At 45.3% G+C, this 20,372-nt stretch overlaps 1 protein-coding gene across 7 annotated transcripts in view; it reads right to left on the bottom strand.

The window, feature by feature from the left end:
* LOC119707738 (pseudouridine-metabolizing bifunctional protein C1861.05-like) overlaps positions 1–20,365 on the bottom strand; it is a 29,205-nt gene extending 8,840 nt beyond the window's left edge. For 5 of the 7 annotated variants that reach the window (XM_038153098.1, XM_038153100.1, XM_038153104.1 and 2 more), the window contains exons 1-13: positions 16,348–16,445; positions 14,607–14,710; positions 14,097–14,211; positions 12,614–12,788; positions 11,859–11,970; positions 10,767–10,873; positions 9,841–9,967; positions 9,164–9,284; positions 8,805–8,890; positions 7,613–7,737; positions 6,380–6,439; positions 2,468–2,534; positions 1,206–1,300 (exon numbers count right to left, since the gene is read on the bottom strand). In XM_038153098.1, coding sequence (XP_038009026.1) covers positions 1,206–1,300; positions 2,468–2,534; positions 6,380–6,439; positions 7,613–7,737; positions 8,805–8,890; positions 9,164–9,284; positions 9,841–9,967; positions 10,767–10,873; positions 11,859–11,970; positions 12,614–12,788; positions 14,097–14,211; positions 14,607–14,691 — 1,275 coding nt within the window. In that variant the 5' untranslated portion in view covers positions 14,692–14,710; positions 16,348–16,445. Of the gene's footprint in view, positions 1–1,205; positions 1,301–2,467; positions 2,535–6,379; positions 6,440–7,612; positions 7,738–8,804; positions 8,891–9,163; positions 9,285–9,840; positions 9,968–10,766; positions 10,874–11,858; positions 11,971–12,613; positions 12,789–14,061; positions 14,212–14,606; positions 14,711–16,347; positions 16,446–20,068 lie in introns of those variants that run through there. The other 2 variants (XM_038153099.1, XM_038153102.1) reach the window with 2 other exon arrangements.
* Between the last annotated feature and the right edge of the window lie 7 nt (positions 20,366–20,372).

Raw genomic sequence — 20,372 nt, 5'->3', positions numbered from 1 at the left:
CAGACAGCAGTGACTTGTGTTGGTCGCCTCACTGACTGCCCAGCCTGATTGTGAGCATAGGCTGGAGCCATTCCTACAGCAGTGGGGCAGAGAGCTGTGGGGTGTCCTGCCTTTGTGGCTCCTGGCAATGATCTACTATGGGAATGCAGGGCATATCTTGGAAAGAACATGTGGATGGAGAAATGTATCTATCTCAGGAGCTGACAGGGAAGCTGGAGTTTTTAGGGAAAGGTTCCTCTCCAACATTGGTGGGAATGTATTTTATTACAGGCAAGGATTGCTTGGTGGCTGGCCAGAAAGTCCACCTTCCCTTGGGACACTGCTCACTTGGATAGCACAAACTGCTGTGTAGCGAAGAGATTACAGACCAGCCATGGTAAAGCCTTTATAACCCAAAATAGAGTTCATATTCTCATTTCTTATTTGCCAAGTCGCTCAGGCAGCCAGAGCCAAGGCCCCATGGGCTCTGTTTGGATCCCAGGGTCATGAGGGCACTAATAACAGTCAGTGACCCTGACCAGCCTCACCTGGGGGCTGCACTCACACCCTGCCTTGCCTTTAGTCCTGCCTTTTCTCCATGGAGTTGCCTGATGGCCTAGGTTAGAGCTGCCCTCCTGGTTTTTTTTTCTGCCTGCTGGGACGGTGTTATTCTGCCTTGCTGTCCTGGGGAGCTCCTGCTGCTCCAGCTCCCTGACCTGTGGACAAGCTGCTGCTGAAGTCAAGCATTCCCCTATGCACAGGTAAGTGGTGCATGCACCTCTGTTGAGGATCCTGCCCTCTGAGCTGGGGAAGTGTCCAACCTGCAATTCCAGTGTCACATTTTCTCTGTCTTGGGCTTTAACTAAACCAGGTTGGTTTTGGCAATGCTTTGTGTGTCCTTGAGTTCAAGGTTTGCATATTTCTCGCTATGCTTAACCTTCACTAGAATTGTATGTGGTTGCTCCTGATTTACCTCTGCCTCCTCCAAGCACCACTTTCTGGAACTGAATTCAGAGCCCACGGTTTAGACTCCAAAATACACCTAGCTTGTTTTGCGGAGGTGGTTCCTTGCCTTCTAATTGTCTGTAGCTAAAGAAGCATTGAATTATTCCCACTGTTAGCCTGATGGAAAGTGGCTCTGATGTCTGCCAGGGTTGGGAAGAATTTTCCCTCTGTGTGTTGTCATCTCTTCCAAGTTTCTGAGGTGCTACTTCTGTGACACATACCATGTGGTGGCAGTAGTGCAGGACAGACTCTAAATGCTCATCCTTCCCCACGGCTGATAAAAGGAGAGGAGCTTGTCCAAGACGGCTTAAACAGTCTAAAAATCAAATGGAAACAAAAGCTGTTAACAAATCCACCAGAGTACTATGAGCACAGTGACAGCTGGTGCAGCATGGGTGTCTCTAGGAAAGCCTTCTCCTGAAAAACTTAAGGCTCATCAGTCCTTGCCTAGAAGGATGTTCAAGATGAAATTGAGCTGTAGCTGCAGTAAATGACTGCTTAGGACTGAGTGAGGTGTCCTACAGAGAGCTGAACCAGCACCCTGAAATTTAGGATTATTTGGAACATCTGGGAGTGGAGGAAAAGGGGGAAGCAAATTTACTCTTTTCTGGCATCATCTCCTTTACCAGCACAGGCACGTGGGTTTTCCCACACTGCTTCTGAGCACAGCGTTTTCTGGTGCTGGCCCTCCCACACTGCTGCTCCCACCATGATATCTTACTAGAACCACTGAATCTGAACGTACTAATGGGAAACCCTTCCTCCTCTCCTCTCAAGTTACCACACATTGTACCTCCGTGGGTGGTGTGCGTATTTTGGGGGATTTTTTCCACTCAAGCTTCTTCATTAGTGATCTGAAGTGACAGTAGATATGTGTTAGGAGATATGCATTAGGAGATTGGGAAATGTCTAAAAGCTGGAATAATCCTAAAACCTTTTTGCAATCTGTTCCTGTTAACTTCAGTACAAGAATACTGGTCTGCTGCTGCTTGTGGTGGAGCCACAGATACTGTGTGCTCATTTCCCATGGATAGGACTGTAGCCTTTCTTCTACAGTAACTCCTGTACCCCAGTTCCTTTTGTCCATGATATGTGGAACTGTGAAACATCGGTTTGGAATTGTGATTATTTCTTTCATCTTCTTTTTTAAGCGTCCTTCTATTGTGTCTATATCCTAGCATGAATTAAATCTGAGGCTGCTCAGTAGTCATTGGAGATACTGATGCTTATTTACTTTGATTCAGGGTTACTGCACCATGTGCTAGTTAAATTCATATTTGTGGGCCTTCCTTTTCCTGATCTCTTCTCCCTCCACTCTTGTTTCTTGGAAAGGGCTCTGCCTTTTCCAGGCAGTCTGCCCACTAGTATATTGCAAAATGTGTCCCAAATCTTGTCAACATTCACCCTCTCCTGCTGTTGAAGGAGTACCAAAGGACAGATCACAGCTGGCATGCACCAGCAGGCAAACCCAAGCACCAGGCACCTGCCAAGTTCCTTCCAACACCACCAAAGGTTTGTCTCACTCTTCCAGCATTTGTTTGTCCACCACCCTGGAAGAAAGAACAGTTAATTGGCAAAAGTGGGAGGGCTGCTTGGCATAGTTGCTACATCTCCATTATCATCTGAAGTTGATATTGCTGAAACATAGGTCAGCAACCAGAGGGAGCACAGGGCATCCAGACTGAGGGCAATACAAACTTCTAGAGCCATCTACAGACTTCTGTTTGATGACAAAGCCCTGCTTTCAAGGAGGGGAGACCCACTTGAAAGCAATTCTCCATGAATTGCTAGTTTGGTCTTATTTGCTAAGATCTCCTAGAATGGCTAACGAGTGTTTCAGTCAGTGTGAGCAGCCCTCTGAATTGACCTGCCCACAACAACCTGCGATTCCAAAGCTGCTGGGGCTCTGCCTTCCAGGCCACTTAGCTCCCACCTTTAGCAGTTTGTATGAGTTATTTATTATATTTATTTATTTCCCTCTTTAAATGTAAAATGAGATTTGTTATCTTTGCCTGTACTGCCTCTGTACTTTATTCATGGAAGGATCTGTTTAAGAGACTGAAGAGTTTTTCACTGACCCATTGCTTCCCAAACATCTCCCTCATTAACAATACCCTTCTTTTCCACATGTGCAGCTACCAAATTCTTTTCTTTGGCCTCTGCCTTCCACTCCTCTGTCCATCTGCCTTTCTGTCACAGACAAATTGTCAGAACACAGGCAATTGCTCACCCATCTCATTCTCATTCTTCTGCCAGAAGAATTACTTCAGTTAGTACTCAGATCAATTTGGGCTTCATCTGACTATCAAATGGTTTTAGAGCTCTTGTTTCATAAAATCCTGAAAACTATTTTCCATCTCTGAAGACAGCTTGCCATTGGCAGTCCTAATGCCTGTAAGCAGAAGCTCCTGGCCCAGTCCCTCTGCCCTACACCACCCCAGGTGCACAAGAACACCCCTGCACGTAACATTTTCCTTGCTTGTAAACACCACTATCTATTCTAACCAAGAACATGTCTTGCCATCTCACTGTAAGGAATATTCTGCTCCCAACAATCCCTGTGCTTGGGCATTCTCAAAATTCATTCTTAAGCTCCCCCAGGATTCCTCTTCCCCTGCGCGAAGCTGCGCATCAGTTCTTTGCACACAATGCTTTCTCCTGCATCCAGCCCTGTGAGAGGCTGCTCTCCCATCTAAATATGATCTTCTATTTCTCTCATCTGACCTTCAGGCTCTTTTTCTTAGCTCTGACTCTCCCCACTTCTGTAGCCTGTAAAATCTGGTACTAATTTTTGATACCTTTGCTTTTCTGTCTGGCAGTTCTCCAAGCCCTAAACTGTTTGGGCCACCTGAGCAGAACTGCCTCTATAAACGCGTGGCCTTTGTTCATCTTTGCACTGCTTATCAAATGCATTCCTTATCAAATGCAAATGTCACTCCTTGTCAAATGCCCCTCCCTTGCCTTGCTTGTGCTCCCTGGGAATTGCCACTGGTACTGTTGGGAATGAGGATAGTTCCATCTGCAACTGCATCCTGTTGAGAGTTGCAGATTTCAAAAGCAAAGTGAGTTTTGCTATTTTAATTCTGAAGCCCACTCTCTGTAATATAGACAGCCAAGGGAAAAAAAAGCCAAACCTCAGCACCCCAAAATACAAAGCAAGGGTGTGTTTTTAGGTGAGTCAAACAACATGGCTTTGAACATTGGTCCCTATTTCAGTCTTTAAAGAGGGTGCTAGCTGCCATCAGCAATAAGCACAAACTGTGGTTAATGCAGTTCTATTATCTGTGTTTTAAAACTGATGCCTGCAGGAATGGAGAAAACACTCATTAGCTCCTTTTGCTGCCTAGCATGCTGATCCTCTCTCTTAGCTCCCCATATACCCCAGAGGTAGAGCTTCTGTGTCTTTTTTATGCCTTGCCCTAAGAGCAGATGTAGCAGCCTCCTGCTCAGGGATCCAGCTGTGGGTGACCTCTCCTGCTGTAGAACCCCAGAGAGCCTAAAAAAATGAAGATGCTAAATCTCTCTTTAAAATAGCAGGCAGGTACAGTGAGAGAGAAACCAGCAGCTGGCTCTTAAAGAAAAATAAATGAGTGGCTCCCTTCACACCTTGCCAACTCAGTTGTAACTCAGAGTGGTATCCAAATATCTCTTCTTGGGTTTGGGTGGGGCTGGCCCAGATTAAAGAATTTAGGTGAAAATGGGCTTCCTAAAAGTGATCTGAAATGAGGCTGGGCTAATGCTTTCTGGCAAAGTATCAGCGAATTGAGGAAGTCTCTGGAACCTTCTTCCATGTCCTAAGAGGTTTGCATTCTTAATATGAAAATGAGACTCTGCTCAGCTTCTGGGTATCCTGAGAGAATGATAACCATAATGGTTTTTCCAGCAACCTTCTCTGAGCAAAATTGTTCATTCTTCTCAGCAGGTCAGATAGTTACATATTAAGCATTTAGCTTCAGGGTAGCCTTGAAAGCCATATGGGAATTACAACCAGGTCAGAATACAGCTGCTTTCCTGCTGAGACAGCACAAGGAGGGAGTGGTACCCAGTGCTCTGCAACAAATCCAGCAGGCATAATGGTGGGATCTGGTGGGTGTGGAGCCCTTTGAAAAAAATCTGTCTTTAAAAAGCCAAAACAGAGATATTGAGAGGGGCTTTTCCTCTGTGCCTAACTGCAGCAGCTGTCAGCTGGAGCTTTCTGGCTGGCAGTTCCCAAATCCTCCTGAGGCTTGGCACATGGGTACCAGTTACAGTGCAGCATGAGCTCTAGGGCTCACGGAAGGCAAAAGAGCAGCTAACACCTCACTTTGATATGCAAAATTAAAAGTCCCCTTTTTCCCTTGTCAGCTGTTCCCAGCAGGACCTACACTGGTCCTTGGCCCCCTCACCATGCTATAGGTGGTCCAGAAACCTGCACTCATGTCTGACATGCCAAGGAATGCCTATCTTTCCTTGGACACAGCTCAGCTCCTTGTCCTGATGGCTGAGTGTAGGCTGTATATGGTATTGGTTACATCACAGCTGAAGCAGCTGAACTTTTGCTTTTGCAAGCTTTCATAACTGATGCCACGGCATATTTCACCCTTGACCATTATAACATTGTTTGGCCCCTGCATCATTAAATAGCCAAATTCCTTACAGACAGCTTCCCCAGCACATTTCCCCTGTCTGACTGAGAGGTCTTCACAGGCTGTCTCATCTGATGGCAGAAGCTTCCTGCCTTGGCTATCATCACAGAGTAATTTGAGACACCAATGAATTTTTGAGCTAGCTTCACCACCTCAATCTGCAGTATTTTGTTCAGCTCGACAAAGATTGTACAGGGCACACAAACAGCTGTCATTTGCATGGGGGACTCCCAGGTTTGGTCCACTTTAGCTTCTTGCTGCTTCTTTTTCAACCCAAATTGAGACAAAGGGAGTCTGGTAACATTTAAAATGTTCTATTTTTTAAAGCTATCTTTGGGTTTTTTTTTTTCCTTTTGTTGTTGGTTTTTGTGTGTGTGTATGAGACTCAAATCCTTCATGAGTACTCTGCACAGAGACTCTTGCTCCTATTTGTGCTGCTTCCCATAGTTAAGACAGCCTCAGACAGCCAGAGGTGGGTTACCTGGGGGTTTCCCCACTATGGGGAGGTTGTATGAATGATACATTGCTTTGTCCCTCTCTTGAGTGTCAGGGATGGTGATTTTCACCTTGGGGACAGAGTAGGTCCATATATATCACTCCATTATCCATCTAAACAACACAGCAAGCATGCAGCACTGCCAAGTGTGTGCATGCACACACGTGGATATCACCCAGGGATAACACCTTCCCCCCAACCCCTGTGTCTTGACACTCCTGTAAAAGCAGCTGGAAATACACTGGTGCTAAGAAAACTGCTACAAATACAGTACCAGGATCTCAGGGTTCTGTGCCTTGGCTATAAAGTCAATGTTGATACCGCCAATCACCACCTTTAAGAGGGAAGAAAGAGGTAAAAAGTGGTTGGAAGTACTTCAGGAAAAAGTTTCCAAATCTTCTTTGCTTTGCCTAGTCACTTTTCCCACCCTCTTGAAAGCTCTCTCATTTACAGTGTAAGGGCCAGTGCTTCTTTTGAATAGTTAGATGCAGGTTTGTACAACCCCAATCAGAAAGAATCAAAATCTCTTTGTTGCTTTCTGAATTATGCCTGCTGACAGCCAGCCCCAGCATGGCAGGTGGGATGTTGCAGTGGACACACAGGGATGCTCATGGTTTCTCTATGTGATATACCAGGCCTCAGAAACATTCAAGCACTGGTGTGTTAAAAAGCAAAGAAAATAGGAAAAAGTGGGCAGGAAAATGCAGTAATTTCTTGCAAGCCCCCAGGAGAAACTGCCATACCCAGTGACACTTTACAGATCACTTCTTTTATTGTCCTACAAAGCCAGAATAAGCAGTTTAGCTCCACAAACAGGAAGTTTCCAGATTCTTTGGGGACATACAGATGTTTTTTCTCATCAAATGCTGGGTTATTGCCTCTGGAGTCATTGCCCTCTTTTATGTTGACAAATTTTATTGCAAATGGGTTTCAGAAAACTTTCCATGCCTCTAAAGACCACCTAAAAGAGATTTCCTGCAAATTACATGGCACAGACAAAATCCAAGAGAGTGAATAGAGTATTAGGGTTATAGTAGAGCTTACTTGGGATGTGCTGTAACTCTTGTGATTTTGTCAGTCATGAGCAGGAGGCCAACAAAAAGAGATTATTTATGGCTCAGCAGCTCAAAATATCTCTCCCCACCCTCTTCCAGGTCTATTCCTGTAGTCACAAGTTCCCTGGTACTTAGAGCTATAGAGATGAAGCTGTACATAAGGGCTCAGTAAAAGGTGAAAAGGTGATTAAAGTTTTAATGGCCTTGATGGTCTAAGACTTAGTGAGATTAGGCCATTGTCAGTGTCTATTCCTTGTAAATGTGGACAAGGGGAGGCGGAGAAGACACTTATCTTTCAAGAATAACAAGGGAAACTAAAGGGAGAATGTCTGACAGCATGAAGGAGAATGACTGGTCCCTGGCTGAGTCATCTTTTACTTTTGGGAACAGATATAAATTTATCTTGTGCTGTCAGCAGAGAGGCATCATATGGAGGCCAGCAGAGGACTCACTGGTTGGGGTGCAGTCATGTCCTTTTGCCCAGGTTGGCTCCCCTTCCTTCTGGCTTTCTGCAGCTTGCTGAGGGCCACTGCAATGCAGCTGCCCACTCTGGCATTGTTCTGGATCAGTGCAAGGTCTGTTGAGCATTTCTTTGAGGAAAATTAAAATACCAGCAAATCTGACCTGTTAGAAGCTTATGTATGAACTGTTCAGAGGGAGAAAGCAGGAAATACATGCTGGGGCTTGATAGGTTTGATTCCCCCATACAACAAATCCTTTGGGGCAAGTATAGCAGGTTACAATGCTGCATGAAAATCCAGATTTTTTTTTTTAATTCCCTTCCTACCCCAGTGTCCACAGAGAGGAAGCCTGACTTTGATAGGTGGGGAATAGAAGCAAAGACTTCACAGAGAAAAGAGAAGGTGAAGTTCTTTAATTACAGCAGAGGGCCTAAAAACCTTAGAGGATCTTGGTCAGCTTTTCCAGAAAGAGATACCTACTGAGATTTTGCCAAGTCACTATAAGCAATTTTTTTAGCAAATTGCACTGGGAGCAGAGTATCAAAATCTTTGAAAGCCCTTCTTTGTGGCTGCATATAGCTCTGACATCCAAAAATGCCTTTGCCATTCTGTCCTGATTGGTCAGGTCTCCTAGAGGGCTGGCAGCAGAGCTTGGATGTGAATCTGGCTCTCCCAGATCCTACACTCATCCCAGCCAGTACCTCTTCTTTCTCTTGGCTGTGCAGTAGGATTCCTGCTCACCCAGGCGTGTTTGTCCTCCAAGTCTCTCTTTCTCTGTACCCCCAGGGAAGGTTGGATAAGGCAGTGTGATGTATAGCACAGTGCTCTGCGAAGCCCAGGGACCTTCCAGTGTGCAACCCCAGCACAGACAACAGCATCCAGAGATTCCATCACAGAGCAGGCAAGCTCCAGGGTCAGATATGAGGGATTTCTTTGGGCTCTGGACCAGCTGCCATCTGTGCTGCCCTCCAGTTTTTATTGTAAAAGGGGATGAAGGCAGTAAGGATGTGCCTGAAAAATCAGGATGCAGGTGCTAAACTCTCATCTGGTTGCAGACACTGAAGTGTTTTGCTCCTTGCTAGACTTTCAATAAAGTGACAGTGTTTACTACCAGGCATTATCAGAGGAGATAGAAAATACACTGGAGGACTTTCTTTTTTTCCCCCATTTAGTAAGAGGATACTAGAGTCCAATGATTTCCCATCAGTTAATTCTGTGAGCTTCTGTAACAAAAAGGGGGTCACTTCTTTGCCTGTGATTCCTTTGGATCTGCAAGTATAAAGAAAATGCCCACAGATGAGCTGAAATGGCATCAGAGGAGAAGCACTGTTACCAAGAGATACTTTATCTCCATAACCACATACCATAACAAGTCCTGTAAACAAGCTTTGGGCTAGATAAAGGCACAGCTGAAAATAAGTTCTGGGCTGACCCATGCCCAAGGTTAAGCTGTGCTACAGCTCCTGCAGCAGCGTCCCTGAATTTGTTTACTCCCCCAAGACCATGGGCTGAGCAAAAGCAAAGGCTTAGGTTGCTTCTCACCTGGCTTGGCTGAGAGCTTGCTGGATGGCCTCCTCGATGGCCTGGCCCTCGGCAGCTCGCTCCTGGGGACAGGGCACTGCAATCAGCACCCCACTGCTCAGGCCCAGCCCCAGAGCACTGTCTGGGAGAGGATGGGAATATTGTTAGTGGCACTCTTTGGAGAAGTCCGGTGCTGAAGGAAAAGGACAGAGGAGAGTGGGCACAAGGTGTAGGAAGCCTCAGAGCTCAAGCTCCAGTTCTTAGCTGACCCAAGATCAGGATCTTTTCCAACTACCCAACCAATTCACATCTGCCTATTTCTTTTGAATCTGTCTTCACAGTAAAAGGGGCAAAGGCTTTTTTTTTCTTCTTTTTTAAACTGATTCCCCTCCTACAGGCCCAGAAGATGTTTTTGTCCATATATTATTACATGCTGGCCCACTTCACCAGGTGGAATAAAAAATGAATGAGTACGCCAAACTGGCTGCAGCTGGCTTGCAGTTCCCCTTACTGTAAAGACTGGACTTCTCTGCTACTGTATTTTCAAAGCACTTCTGATGCAGGAATGGGGGAGGTGGGATGGCACAGTTTTTCATGGAAAATTTTTCTGCAGACTTAAAGAAAGTGCCTCATCCAGGGTAATTCTTGTGTCCCTCCTTTCCAGGACCTTACATGGGCCTTTGCCATCTGAAACACACCAATAAGTTTAGCTGCCTCCTCTTCATCCTGGACATGGTATGGTGCTTGGAAGCCACTCTGGCGTGAGAAGAAGGCTGGGAACTCTCTTGATTCTCCAAAGGTAGCCACGCACACACCCTGAGTCTCCTGCAGCAGTGGAGGTGAGACAAGCAGGTGATCAGCGCAGGGGAACTAAACAATGTGACTTTTTCCTTCTACCCAGAAAGAAACTGCCTTCCTTTGGCACAGGTCGTGGTTATTTTTGTACATCCCATTCTATTCTATCCTCTCACCAAGAGCCAGACGTGGTAAGTGGCTAGATCAGATCTGGCTCACTGAGACAGAGGAGGCATGTGCATCCTTTGTGTGTGCTTGGAGCTGATCCAAAGCCATGCAGCTGTCATTGGCACCATGCTGAGTCCAAGATAACACCCTGGGACCTGAAGGCATGTCATGAACTGACGGGATATAAATGAGTTCTCCTTGCGATTGAGAAATATCAATGCTGGGTGTCATCTAAAGTGCTGACCCTGGTGGTTTGCAACATGCCAAACCTTAAAATGCAACTGCTGAAAACCATCTGATTCCCTTTTTAATTCTGATTTTATTTTAGTGTTTGATGGATCTAGCTTTCCTGATCCATCAGTTTCTGGAAGCATCATCCCAGAAAAGCAAATCTAATGCCAAAGAAAAAGGACATGGATAGCACTACCTTTGACCTCAGCTGGAGCAGCCACTGGAACAGCCCCTTGGACATGGATAGATTTATGTTAGGGAGCAGCCAAGTGCTAGTACAGCCCCAGGACTACAGAACTGTAAATATGGCTTTACATCCTCTCAGTAGCAATTTCTGAGAATCTTTGGCTTAGGACCCATCCCAATGCCACTGGGCTCTCTGTGCACAAAGAACATTATCTGCTTTGACACCACAACACATGCTACCTACCAGATATTCTAGTGTCCTGCCAATATCAAGGATAGACTTGGCTCCTGCAGATACAACAGCCACCGGCGTTCGTCCTAGCTCTGTCAAGTCAGCACTCACATCCAGAGCTGCCAAGGGACAAGCAGCACTGAGTTGGTGATTGTGTTCTACTCCAAGCTGATGAGCTCTGACTGACCTCTTAAAAAGCCACTTAGGCCCAGGATGCCACTGCCTGACTTTAAAACTGCTTTGATCCACAAGCAAATATTAAAGGTTTAGATAGTGATTTTAGGTGTTGAGATTGAAAGAGGTATTGACAAAAAAAAGTCACATGGCTAAGGGCAGAGGTGCAGCCTTGTACTCTATCTCTTGGCTCTTTAATCACATTGATAGAGAGCATGCAAAAATTTGGTAGAAAAGAAACAAAAAGGTGTTGTATGGCAAGGATGAGGTTCAAGGAGATGCAATAACATTGAAGTAGATTTTGAGTTTGGGACTGACAATGGCAAAAAAAAGAAAGTACCACAGAAGAACCTCAGGAAATTCCCTGGTTGGGAATTTATATCACATCTGAAAGGGATGGCATACAACAGGGCACTGCACTTGGGCTGTGCTGGAAATATATATGGCTGAGAAGAGAGAAAGCACCTAAAAGCCACAAACTGTACAGCCAAGACCGGGCCATCTTCCAGAGAGGAGAACACACCTCTAACACAGAGAACACTCTTTTGTGGCAAGGCTCTTCTCCTCAGCTGAGAGAGCTGATAACAACACTGTGCTGGCAGCCAGTATCAGGTTATCCAGACGTTACAAAGAGGCAGAGGTGCAGTCAGCTCCTGTTGCACCAAACAATATCAATATAACCCCGTGAAGGCAAAGGATAAAGAGAAACTTCCACTCCCTCAACAACAGTGCAGGGCTCAAGAAGAATATTTGGAAACTTCTGGAAAGGGGACATCAGGGAGAAAGCAACCCTAGTTGGATCAAGAAGAATGTTAACTTTTTTCTTCTGAACAGACAGCTACTGTGGGACAGGCTGGGAAAAAGGAAAAAGAAGGAAGAGAATGAAACTGTACCAACAGAGTGAAAAGTAGAATGCATTGATGTTCTTACTGTTCTCCCCATCCCGATGGACACCTCCTATGCCACCTGTCACGAACACAGGAATTCCTGCTTTGTGTGCCACGATCATTGTTCCAGACACAGTAGTGCCACCGGACAAGCCCTGTCGGGGAACAACCGGTCACAGTCAGCACCCAGGGTGACATGGAGGAGCAGCTACAGCTGTGGTCTGCCTCACAGCACTGTGAGCAGCTGAGCAGTGACATTCTAACACAAATACTCTTTTAGCCAAAAGGCAGAGGAATTCACTTAGGAGCTGGACTCTATAATCCTTGTGGGTCCCTTCCAACTCAGAATATTCTGTGAACCATCTGTCGTCCCTGATTGATAAGCTGTTCTTGCCCTGATAGCAGAGGCCTTTGCTGTCCAGGGTGTTCCACAGGCAGCTAGTGGCATCTTTAGCTGCCACTTTAAGCCTGGGATGGCCTAAGTGTCACGTAGTTTACATGCAATGAGAGAATGTCCTATCATGCCAATAAGAATATTCTTAGTCAAGTGCCCATGGCTTGCCAGCACAACAGAATAACTTTTCAGGAGCCCTATTTAATGTATGTCATTCCCTTACCCTGCTGTATTTTGAGTCTAGTTAGGGACCCTTTTGTGCTCACAATAGGATACCACTTTCCATGATAATGTTGAAAGGTTTAAAAGCCACCTGGCATGAAGCTGGAGAGCATTACACTGTTGCTAGAAAAGCAGCTATACTTTACTAGGAAAGACCACACTAGAAAGTTTGCACACCATACCTGGCTGAGGACGAAAGGAAAATCTCTGCGAGACACTTTAACTGCATTTTTACTGCTTGCCAAGAACTTGAGTTCCTCGTCTGTGAGTCCCACATGGATTTGGCCCCTTAAAATACCTACAGTGGCTGGCACTGCTCCATTTGCTCTTACAATTTCTTCAACCTCTCTGGCCATGCTGAAATAAGACAAGACAATAATCACAAAATTATGGATGGAAACAATCAGGCAAGAAAACTGTCATGTTTGATGGCCATCATTCACAGTTCTACAGTTCTTGTGGTTTCAGCCACTTCCTGTTCTTCTTGTATCTGCCTCATGGCAGAAATCTTCGCCCTTGAACCTGCAGAAGCGAAGAGCTCCCATTTTTCAAGGACAGCAATGTCCAAGCTCTTTGCTTCATTTTTGAGGAAAATCATTTGGTTTACAAGCAAATTTGGTCGTACAATACGCTACTGAAAATACGGATCTTCTCAAAATAGGACTTTTCTTTATCTTTTACCTGTTATTTCTCTGACATAATAGACCTTCACAGAAACCCCAGGTAGTTCAAGTCCTGCTCAAACAACCTAGATATATTTTTCATAATACAGTCAGTGACATATAGAGTAACAACAGCGCCAAAAATCTACTGCCTTAGGGTACTCCAGGGCTGCAGACTAAGCCTAAGTTTAGCAGATTTTGTACTTGATCATTCATACACTATCTTTTTTAGGAGCAGCTTCTTCTCCCTTTCTAAACTATCTGGACATATGCTCGGCAATATTTAACTACTGAAACTACCTCTTCCCAAAAATCAAGTTTTTAGAGCTTCATTTTAAGAGAGAATATCAAGCAGAATAATGGCCAGGAAAAAAGCAAGATGGAAAATCAATACCAAAACCTTTCTGTGCTTTCTGGAAGGATAAGCACAGGATAAGGATAAGCAAAGATAGAGGGGAGAGTGTAACGATTTCTGGCACTCAATGAAACACAAGTCTACTGAAAATTGATAAATGAAGAGTAGAGGTGGGGGGTTCAATGCAGGGTACAGAAGGCAGTGAGAAGGGACCAGGAGCTCTCACAGTAGCTGCTCTGAGTGGGCTAAGGAACAGATTTCATTATTGCGTTTCAATCCTTTTTGCATTACAAAAGATACAGGAAAAGAAACTGCAGAGTGTTTTCAATGTCTGTACAAACTATGCAGCTGAAAAGGCTGATAGCTCTCTTTTAGAGCAAGTGGTGACATTATCTGCCGCTCTATTTTAAAGGAAGCCAGAAATTTAAGGTGTTGGATAAGGAGATAACTAAGCTCCCCGTATTTATCCTTTAAAGTCCAAATACAATTGTTTTACACTTGAGCTCACAGCCTGCATGCCCAATAACCTGACATTTCCATGTGCTCTTGCAACAGCTTTGGCTTGACCAAGAATACCGATACCAATCCAGTAAGTTATATGCTTCATTCTTACAACTTCACTGAATGAGGAACATCAACATCCACCACCTCAAATTCAGAGGATAGGCCATGCCATGTGTAATGATGGTGCTTTCCAAGGCTACAACGGGTCTCCCCTCCACCAGAGCTTCCTGTACAGAGGGATGAATCCTGACATAACCACCTGGGGATAAACACAGAAGAGTGAGTTATTTGTGTGGGTATTTGCAGTAACTGCTGAACTGTTTCATAAAAAGCAAATTGTCATCAGCACAACAAATTTATCCCCCTCTTCAGCTGTTCTTTGCGGTGAATTTACAAATAACTTCAAGAAGATTAGAGCTGTGTTTTATGTACGTGAAATGTGTGCAAAACATCTCAACTGTTAACATGAATTATAATCCTCATCACCATCACTGAACGATCCTCTGCCACCATTTTTGCAGTTGTATGGTTACTGTTATTCCACTTGAACATTATTGTGAACAAACTGAGCCCTGCACCACGCCTAACGATGGAAATATGTTTTAGAAGAGTGGAAGCACCAAGGATCCCATAGGAACTCAGTGCATTACTCACCATGCAGAAGTCTTCTCACCTGGGTGGCCCCACGTGCCATGGAGGACACGTGTCGTCCCAGGCTGAGGGTTATCTTCCTAATCATCTTGTGCGTATGGATGCTCCTGAGATAACAGAGGTCAAGTGAAAAGGAAAGATGTAATTTAGCAATTATGTGATACTAAGAAGCTAAACATATCAGTTCTTGCCTTGACCTTGGAAGGTAGACAGCCCTTTGCCTAAGAGATGGCCTGGAATCTCCTGGTATTTCGAGCATGAGCCAGAGCGGCAAAACAAAAGGTTAAGCTGCGGAAATGGAGTCGGAAGGGGGTCACCTGGTCCATTAATGCTGGGCTGGAATCGTGGGGGAGCAGAGGAAAGGATGAGGAGTAACAAACTAGGGAGAATTCTGAAGCAGAAAACCTTTTAAATTCCAAAGTGACCTGCTCATGATAGATGTCAGGCCCAGCCACTGCCACCTCACACGTGAAAGGTCTCGAGGAGGAATCTACAAGGCAGAATAGTGCTATAGGGATAGGAACCTGGTTTTTGCCAGTGTCTAGGAGAAAATAAGGAGCTCAAAAAGGAGCTGAGAACTGACAAACCAGACTGGAACTGCAAGGAGGAGAGAGCAGCTTTCCCTAGAGCTGGGAGTACTTTCTGCAGGCTCATGTTACATCATCCTTTTTAGCACAGTGCCTTGGAAGCAGAGTGGCAATTCAGCCCCAGCAACAAACTCCAGAACTCCTCTGGTCTCTTAGCAACTCCTTTTAACTCTAATTAAATTCATTCCCAAACAGAGAAGGAGGGGGAGAGAGCTGTAAATGTTAAGAGAGTGGTCTGGTCTGGGCCTCAGGGCAGTTTCACTCAATGCCTGGCTGCTTCACATACTTTCCCTGGGCTTTTGGCCATATCCCTCCAGTCTCCCTGTTCCTCACCCCTTCACTAGGAGGAAAGGATTCCATTCCTCAAACCTTTGTGCCTCTTGTTAATTCAGATGGCAAGTTAATTCAAAAACAGTACTGTGTTGATGTTACAGTTAGCAGAACATGGCTCTGCTCTCAGTACAGGGTGTGGCACTTCAGTTATATAGAAAATTATTATACCCAGGGAGAGTATATTTGCCCAAATCTAAAGACTTCAACTATACAGAACAGCTTGGGCTGTGCTATTTAAGAAATGTGGGACTGGATCAACTAGACACAATATACACCTGACTGAAGCACTAAGATTTTCCACTTTCCAAATCCTTTTCATGCTAAGCTCAGCAGCTTGAGCTGTTCATGGGTTCATGCAAATGTTCTGGTATGGCTGTGTGTGTGCCTACACACCCCTCACTCTCTGGGGCAAAGTCAGCTTCAGAATAAATTCATTAAGCCAACAGGGTTACGCCAGGGATCAGCCGAGCTGCTCGAGTCGTGCTCTGAATTTTAACAACTCCCCAAACTCAGAAGCACCAAGGAGTGCCCAAGCTGTACTGGCCAGTGGATAAAAACCAGCTGGTCACCACCTGAAACCCAACAGGGCTGAGCTGATATTCACTGGAAGCTCGGCCAACATCCAGCCTGAGCTGCCTCAAAGATTTTTGAAGCTTGGCAAGTTTTGCTGCAAGACTCATACAACCTTTTGCCTTGTAACCAAACTTTGCTCATTCCTAGTGCACGTTTCAGGCAGCTGGAGCACGGACCTGCTCTCCTCCCGCCTCCCCTGTGACCCACGCTGCGTATCTGAGCTCATGGAGCAATGGCCTGGTGTCTCTTACCTCTGGGTGTCTGTCTCATGGAGGGAGGCTGGGTGGGTACTGGAGCGGTGCCTGGGCAGCCCTGGGAGGAAGCGGAGGAGGGGGTGAGCTGGCCAGAACTCCTGGCCAAGAGAATCTATTTATTATTAACCACAAGCACAGCTGAGCTCCACAACGGCTCCCCGCCCAGGGTGCAGGGGGCCACTTCACGGCAGGGCTAGGAAAGCTTCTGTGATTATTTTTGTTCGTGCAGAGCCAGATTTTCCCTTTGCTCTTTAAAAGACTTTTCTCATTTTTCAGATTCCTTTCCTGTTAGATTTTTTTTTTGATCGGTGAATTCCTTGCTCACTAAAACAATGCCTTTGCAGACTGAGCCCTTTTGTGCTTATTCCTAAAAAGCAGAGAAATGACATTCATGCCTCCCCCGCAACTTTGCCAAATGCAGCTGTAAAAGCTCTTTCTTCCCAGAGTGAGAGCTCTACCCAGCTCTTGGCCTTTCCAGCAAGGAAAGCTGTAGGTCGAAAGACAGCTGTGGCCACATTTTTTATGATGCAGGTACCTGGCTACACCCAGAACACTAATTGAGTCCACAGCAAAAACTATCATAATCTCCTCCTATAATGACAATCCATTCTAGCAGTTCAAGGGCAGCTTTGAACAAGTACTGTGAAATTAATGTTTGTCCTCTCCTAAAAAAATCACAATACTTTGATACCTAATGCACTGGTATTGTACATGTTTCAGTTTTATATTCTGCAGAAAATATCAGAGCTGAGATTTAGGCAGCTATGAATGAACTGATTTACAGGTTGAAAGACAGACGTGATTCTGTGCAGCTTCTATGCACAACATAAAACTAGCTGAAGTAATTACTAATGTATTGCTGAAGTAATCAGTGTCAGGGAACTGATCTTACTGAAATCCATTAATCAGGAAATTGTAAAACATAGGTTGTTAAAGCAGTATTTGCACTTTACACTCGTCCCTTTCAAAAGAAATTTCTCGCAACTTCTGTTTAACCCAGCAGTAAAAAATTGTCTTATTTTCTACATCCTTCCAGTCTCTTCAACTAAACACATCCAAGGAAACTTCAACAAAGCTTGCTGAGTTACAAAGACAATCTGCCTCTGACTTCTGCTACCCAGTCTGGAGGGAATTTAATTGCAGGAATGATAGATTGCATCCTCAGATACCATAAATGGATGTCGAAGATTTTGTGAAGAATATGTTTTCCCTGGGAGGATGGGTAGCCAGATGTATTGGAAAGAAAATGTGGAGGTAAAATAACATTTTTTAAAAATGCATACAAATTATGTCATTATAATTTTATTTTCCATTAAATCGATTTAGAAAGACTGCAGTATTGTAGGAATCTATCTGGACCATCATGTTTTTGACATACTCTCAGGCAAGATGGCTTAGTAACCAAGCTGGTCACTCAGTTTCCAATTCTCAACATCATCTCAAGGTGATCTTATGCAGTGGGCACCTAAATGCAGCCTATCACATTAGGTAAGTCAGGGGTAAGGATTTTTTGCTTGATTTGTAATTTTTTTTCCTTAAATCCAGTAGAAAATCAGCCTGCCGGATTTTTAGCTCAGCTTTCCAACATGAACCTGGGAGTCTCCGAGACAAAATGGGGCAGGTCAAACAGGTCTCTGTGGGCACTACTGCAGTCTTGTGAGTATCCCAGCTCTGGAATTGCTCCCAGCAGGCTTCTGCAGTGTGAGATATAGCTGACAATAGCGATGATGGGGTTTGGAAGCAGCCAGTAGGGGACTGGCAGGAGAGAAAGCCCTGGAGAAGAGCTGGAGACAGGTTTGTGTGAAAGTGTGGAGCAGTGTTTAACTCACTCCCTGCCTGCTGCAGTGCTAGCTGCCTTTCCAGTCCTGTCTGCCTGCCCCTGACCCGGAGCTTGTTGCTGCTACTTCCCCCTCCGGGCCTCAGAAGTTAATATTAAACAGGTTCCTGAGTAAAATGGGAGCGGCTTGGAACAAAGAAATTGCCATGGCAGATTCCTACTGCTCACTGGGAGCTGGACCCTACCACCACCCTGGCATTTTTCTTTCTCAGTGATTCTTAGAGTTTACATCTCCCCTGAAGCCTTTCCTCTCTCAGGAGTGTCACTGCTGGAGGCATTAAGGAAATGGGAAATTCCACATTACTTTTGTCACTCTGTCATGTCCACCATGGGACAGTATTTTCCTTTCCCTGTGTACCTGATTTCTAAGAATCTATTTACAGTTGTTAGGCTGGGATTTGCTTATTGGTGTTTCTCTGTTTTTGAAGCTTGTTTCTAGGCTGCCAATATCCAGGAGGCCTCCTAGGGACGTGCAGAATCATACAGAAGACATTTAACCATCACTTATTTTACCTGAGTGAGAACTATGGTGCCTGGAACTGTCTGTTTTGTCAGGGCAACAGTCTAACCAATATGAAGGTCTGACAAAGTCGCTCTTTAGTGACTTAACCTCTTAACTGTCTTGACATCCTTCTACTTTCATCAGCAGATTTTCATGATCATTCTAATGGATCCAAAATAACTTACCAGATTATCTTAATGGCTTAAAAGTATTTGAATTTTTTTTTCTAATATGAAGTATTTTTTCCTCCAGCCATTTGTGACAGAATGCAAGACTGAACATACACACCTGGTGCAGTTTTTGAACTTTTATTTCAGTGCTGAACATTGCATGAAAAATGCTCTGTGATGGAATCAGGTGCAGTAAATAAGTTTCTTCTTTTAGATATTAAAAAGGTATTCCCAATTCTCATGGGACAGTTTTCCACTGAACATCCAGGCTTGCTTACAACAGGGATTTGTTTAACTGAAATTATGAGCTATTTGGTATTGATCACTGTGCTGATAATATCAGGAAGGAGTCTGCTGCCTAGAGAGCCTGGATCAAGGTCTTTATTTGGGTTTGGGTATTACTCCTTGTCCTGGAAGAAGGTTTGCCTTATACAATCATTCAAAGAAGGTTTTCATTCCAAGATTGTTGGAGTTCATAGTTCATTCCAAGAACTAGCCTTTTTTTTTTGTGTGTGTGTGTGTGTTTTATGCAAGCTCAAAACCTTGTTTTGAAGCTTGTTAAAATTGATATGTATATTTCACCTTTTAATTCAGAGCTCTGTTTGCCCAGGTCTGGATTCTGCATATTCCAGAAAATGCCAGCAAGCATTCCCATTGCCTCATTCATTAGGTAGTTCAAGGGCACTGAAGTAACTATTTCAAGGAAAACCTGAGAACAGATGTACCTCTTCTCTCCTGTGCTCTTCCTAAAGTCCAGCATCTTAGGGTACTGTCCTAGTGACTATGTTTAGAGCAAAGGCTTCATTTCAGTATTTTCTGGAGTGACTGATGGCCTGGTTATGTTTGATTTATTAATATATTTTCATGGAGAGAGGCAAAATATCAGTAACACTGCAGTGACAGGGTTCTCCCTTCACCTTGCCCCTGTGCCCCAGCTTGTCACTATCTTTTTGGAATGTGTTTAGTACTTGGCTTAAGGTTCTTGGCAGTAGGAAGCCAAGGGCACCATGTGGATCAGGCAAACAGTAGTTTCACAACCAGGAGTTATCACAGAATAAGTGGGGTTGGTGGGACCATCATCCGGCCCGGCCCAACCTCCCTGCTCAAGCAGGGCCGTCCTAGGGCACACGACACAGCATTGAGTCCAGAAGGTTCTGGAACATCTGCAGTGAGGGAGATACTGCAGCAGAAGGACGCGATGTTTCTCACCCCGTTAGTGCAGCACCGGCTGGCTTAGTGCCAACTTTTGGGCTGGGCCTCTGCGGCGCCACTGTCCCGTTCTGCTCCCCGCCCCTCCGCCGGCGCCACGTCGCCGTTCCGTGTCGTTGCCTCCTGTTCAAGGCCCTTTCCCGCCGCCGGCTGATTCCGCCGGGGCGAGCCGGGCCCCACGCCCGGGCGCGGGGCTGCGCCGGGCGCGCTCCCGGGGGCGCCACGGGGGCGCGCACGGGCCGCGCGGTCCCTGCGGCCGCGCGAGGGCAGCACGGGCGCGGCCCCGCCCCCGGCGCGTTCGCGC

This window comes from Motacilla alba, chromosome 1A (genome assembly GCF_015832195.1).
Source record: "Motacilla alba alba isolate MOTALB_02 chromosome 1A, Motacilla_alba_V1.0_pri, whole genome shotgun sequence".
In the NCBI taxonomy this organism is placed as follows: Eukaryota; Metazoa; Chordata; class Aves; order Passeriformes; family Motacillidae; genus Motacilla; species Motacilla alba.
The sequence above is the reverse complement of the archived record's forward strand: the minus strand, read 5'-3'. Positions and strand labels throughout refer to the sequence as shown.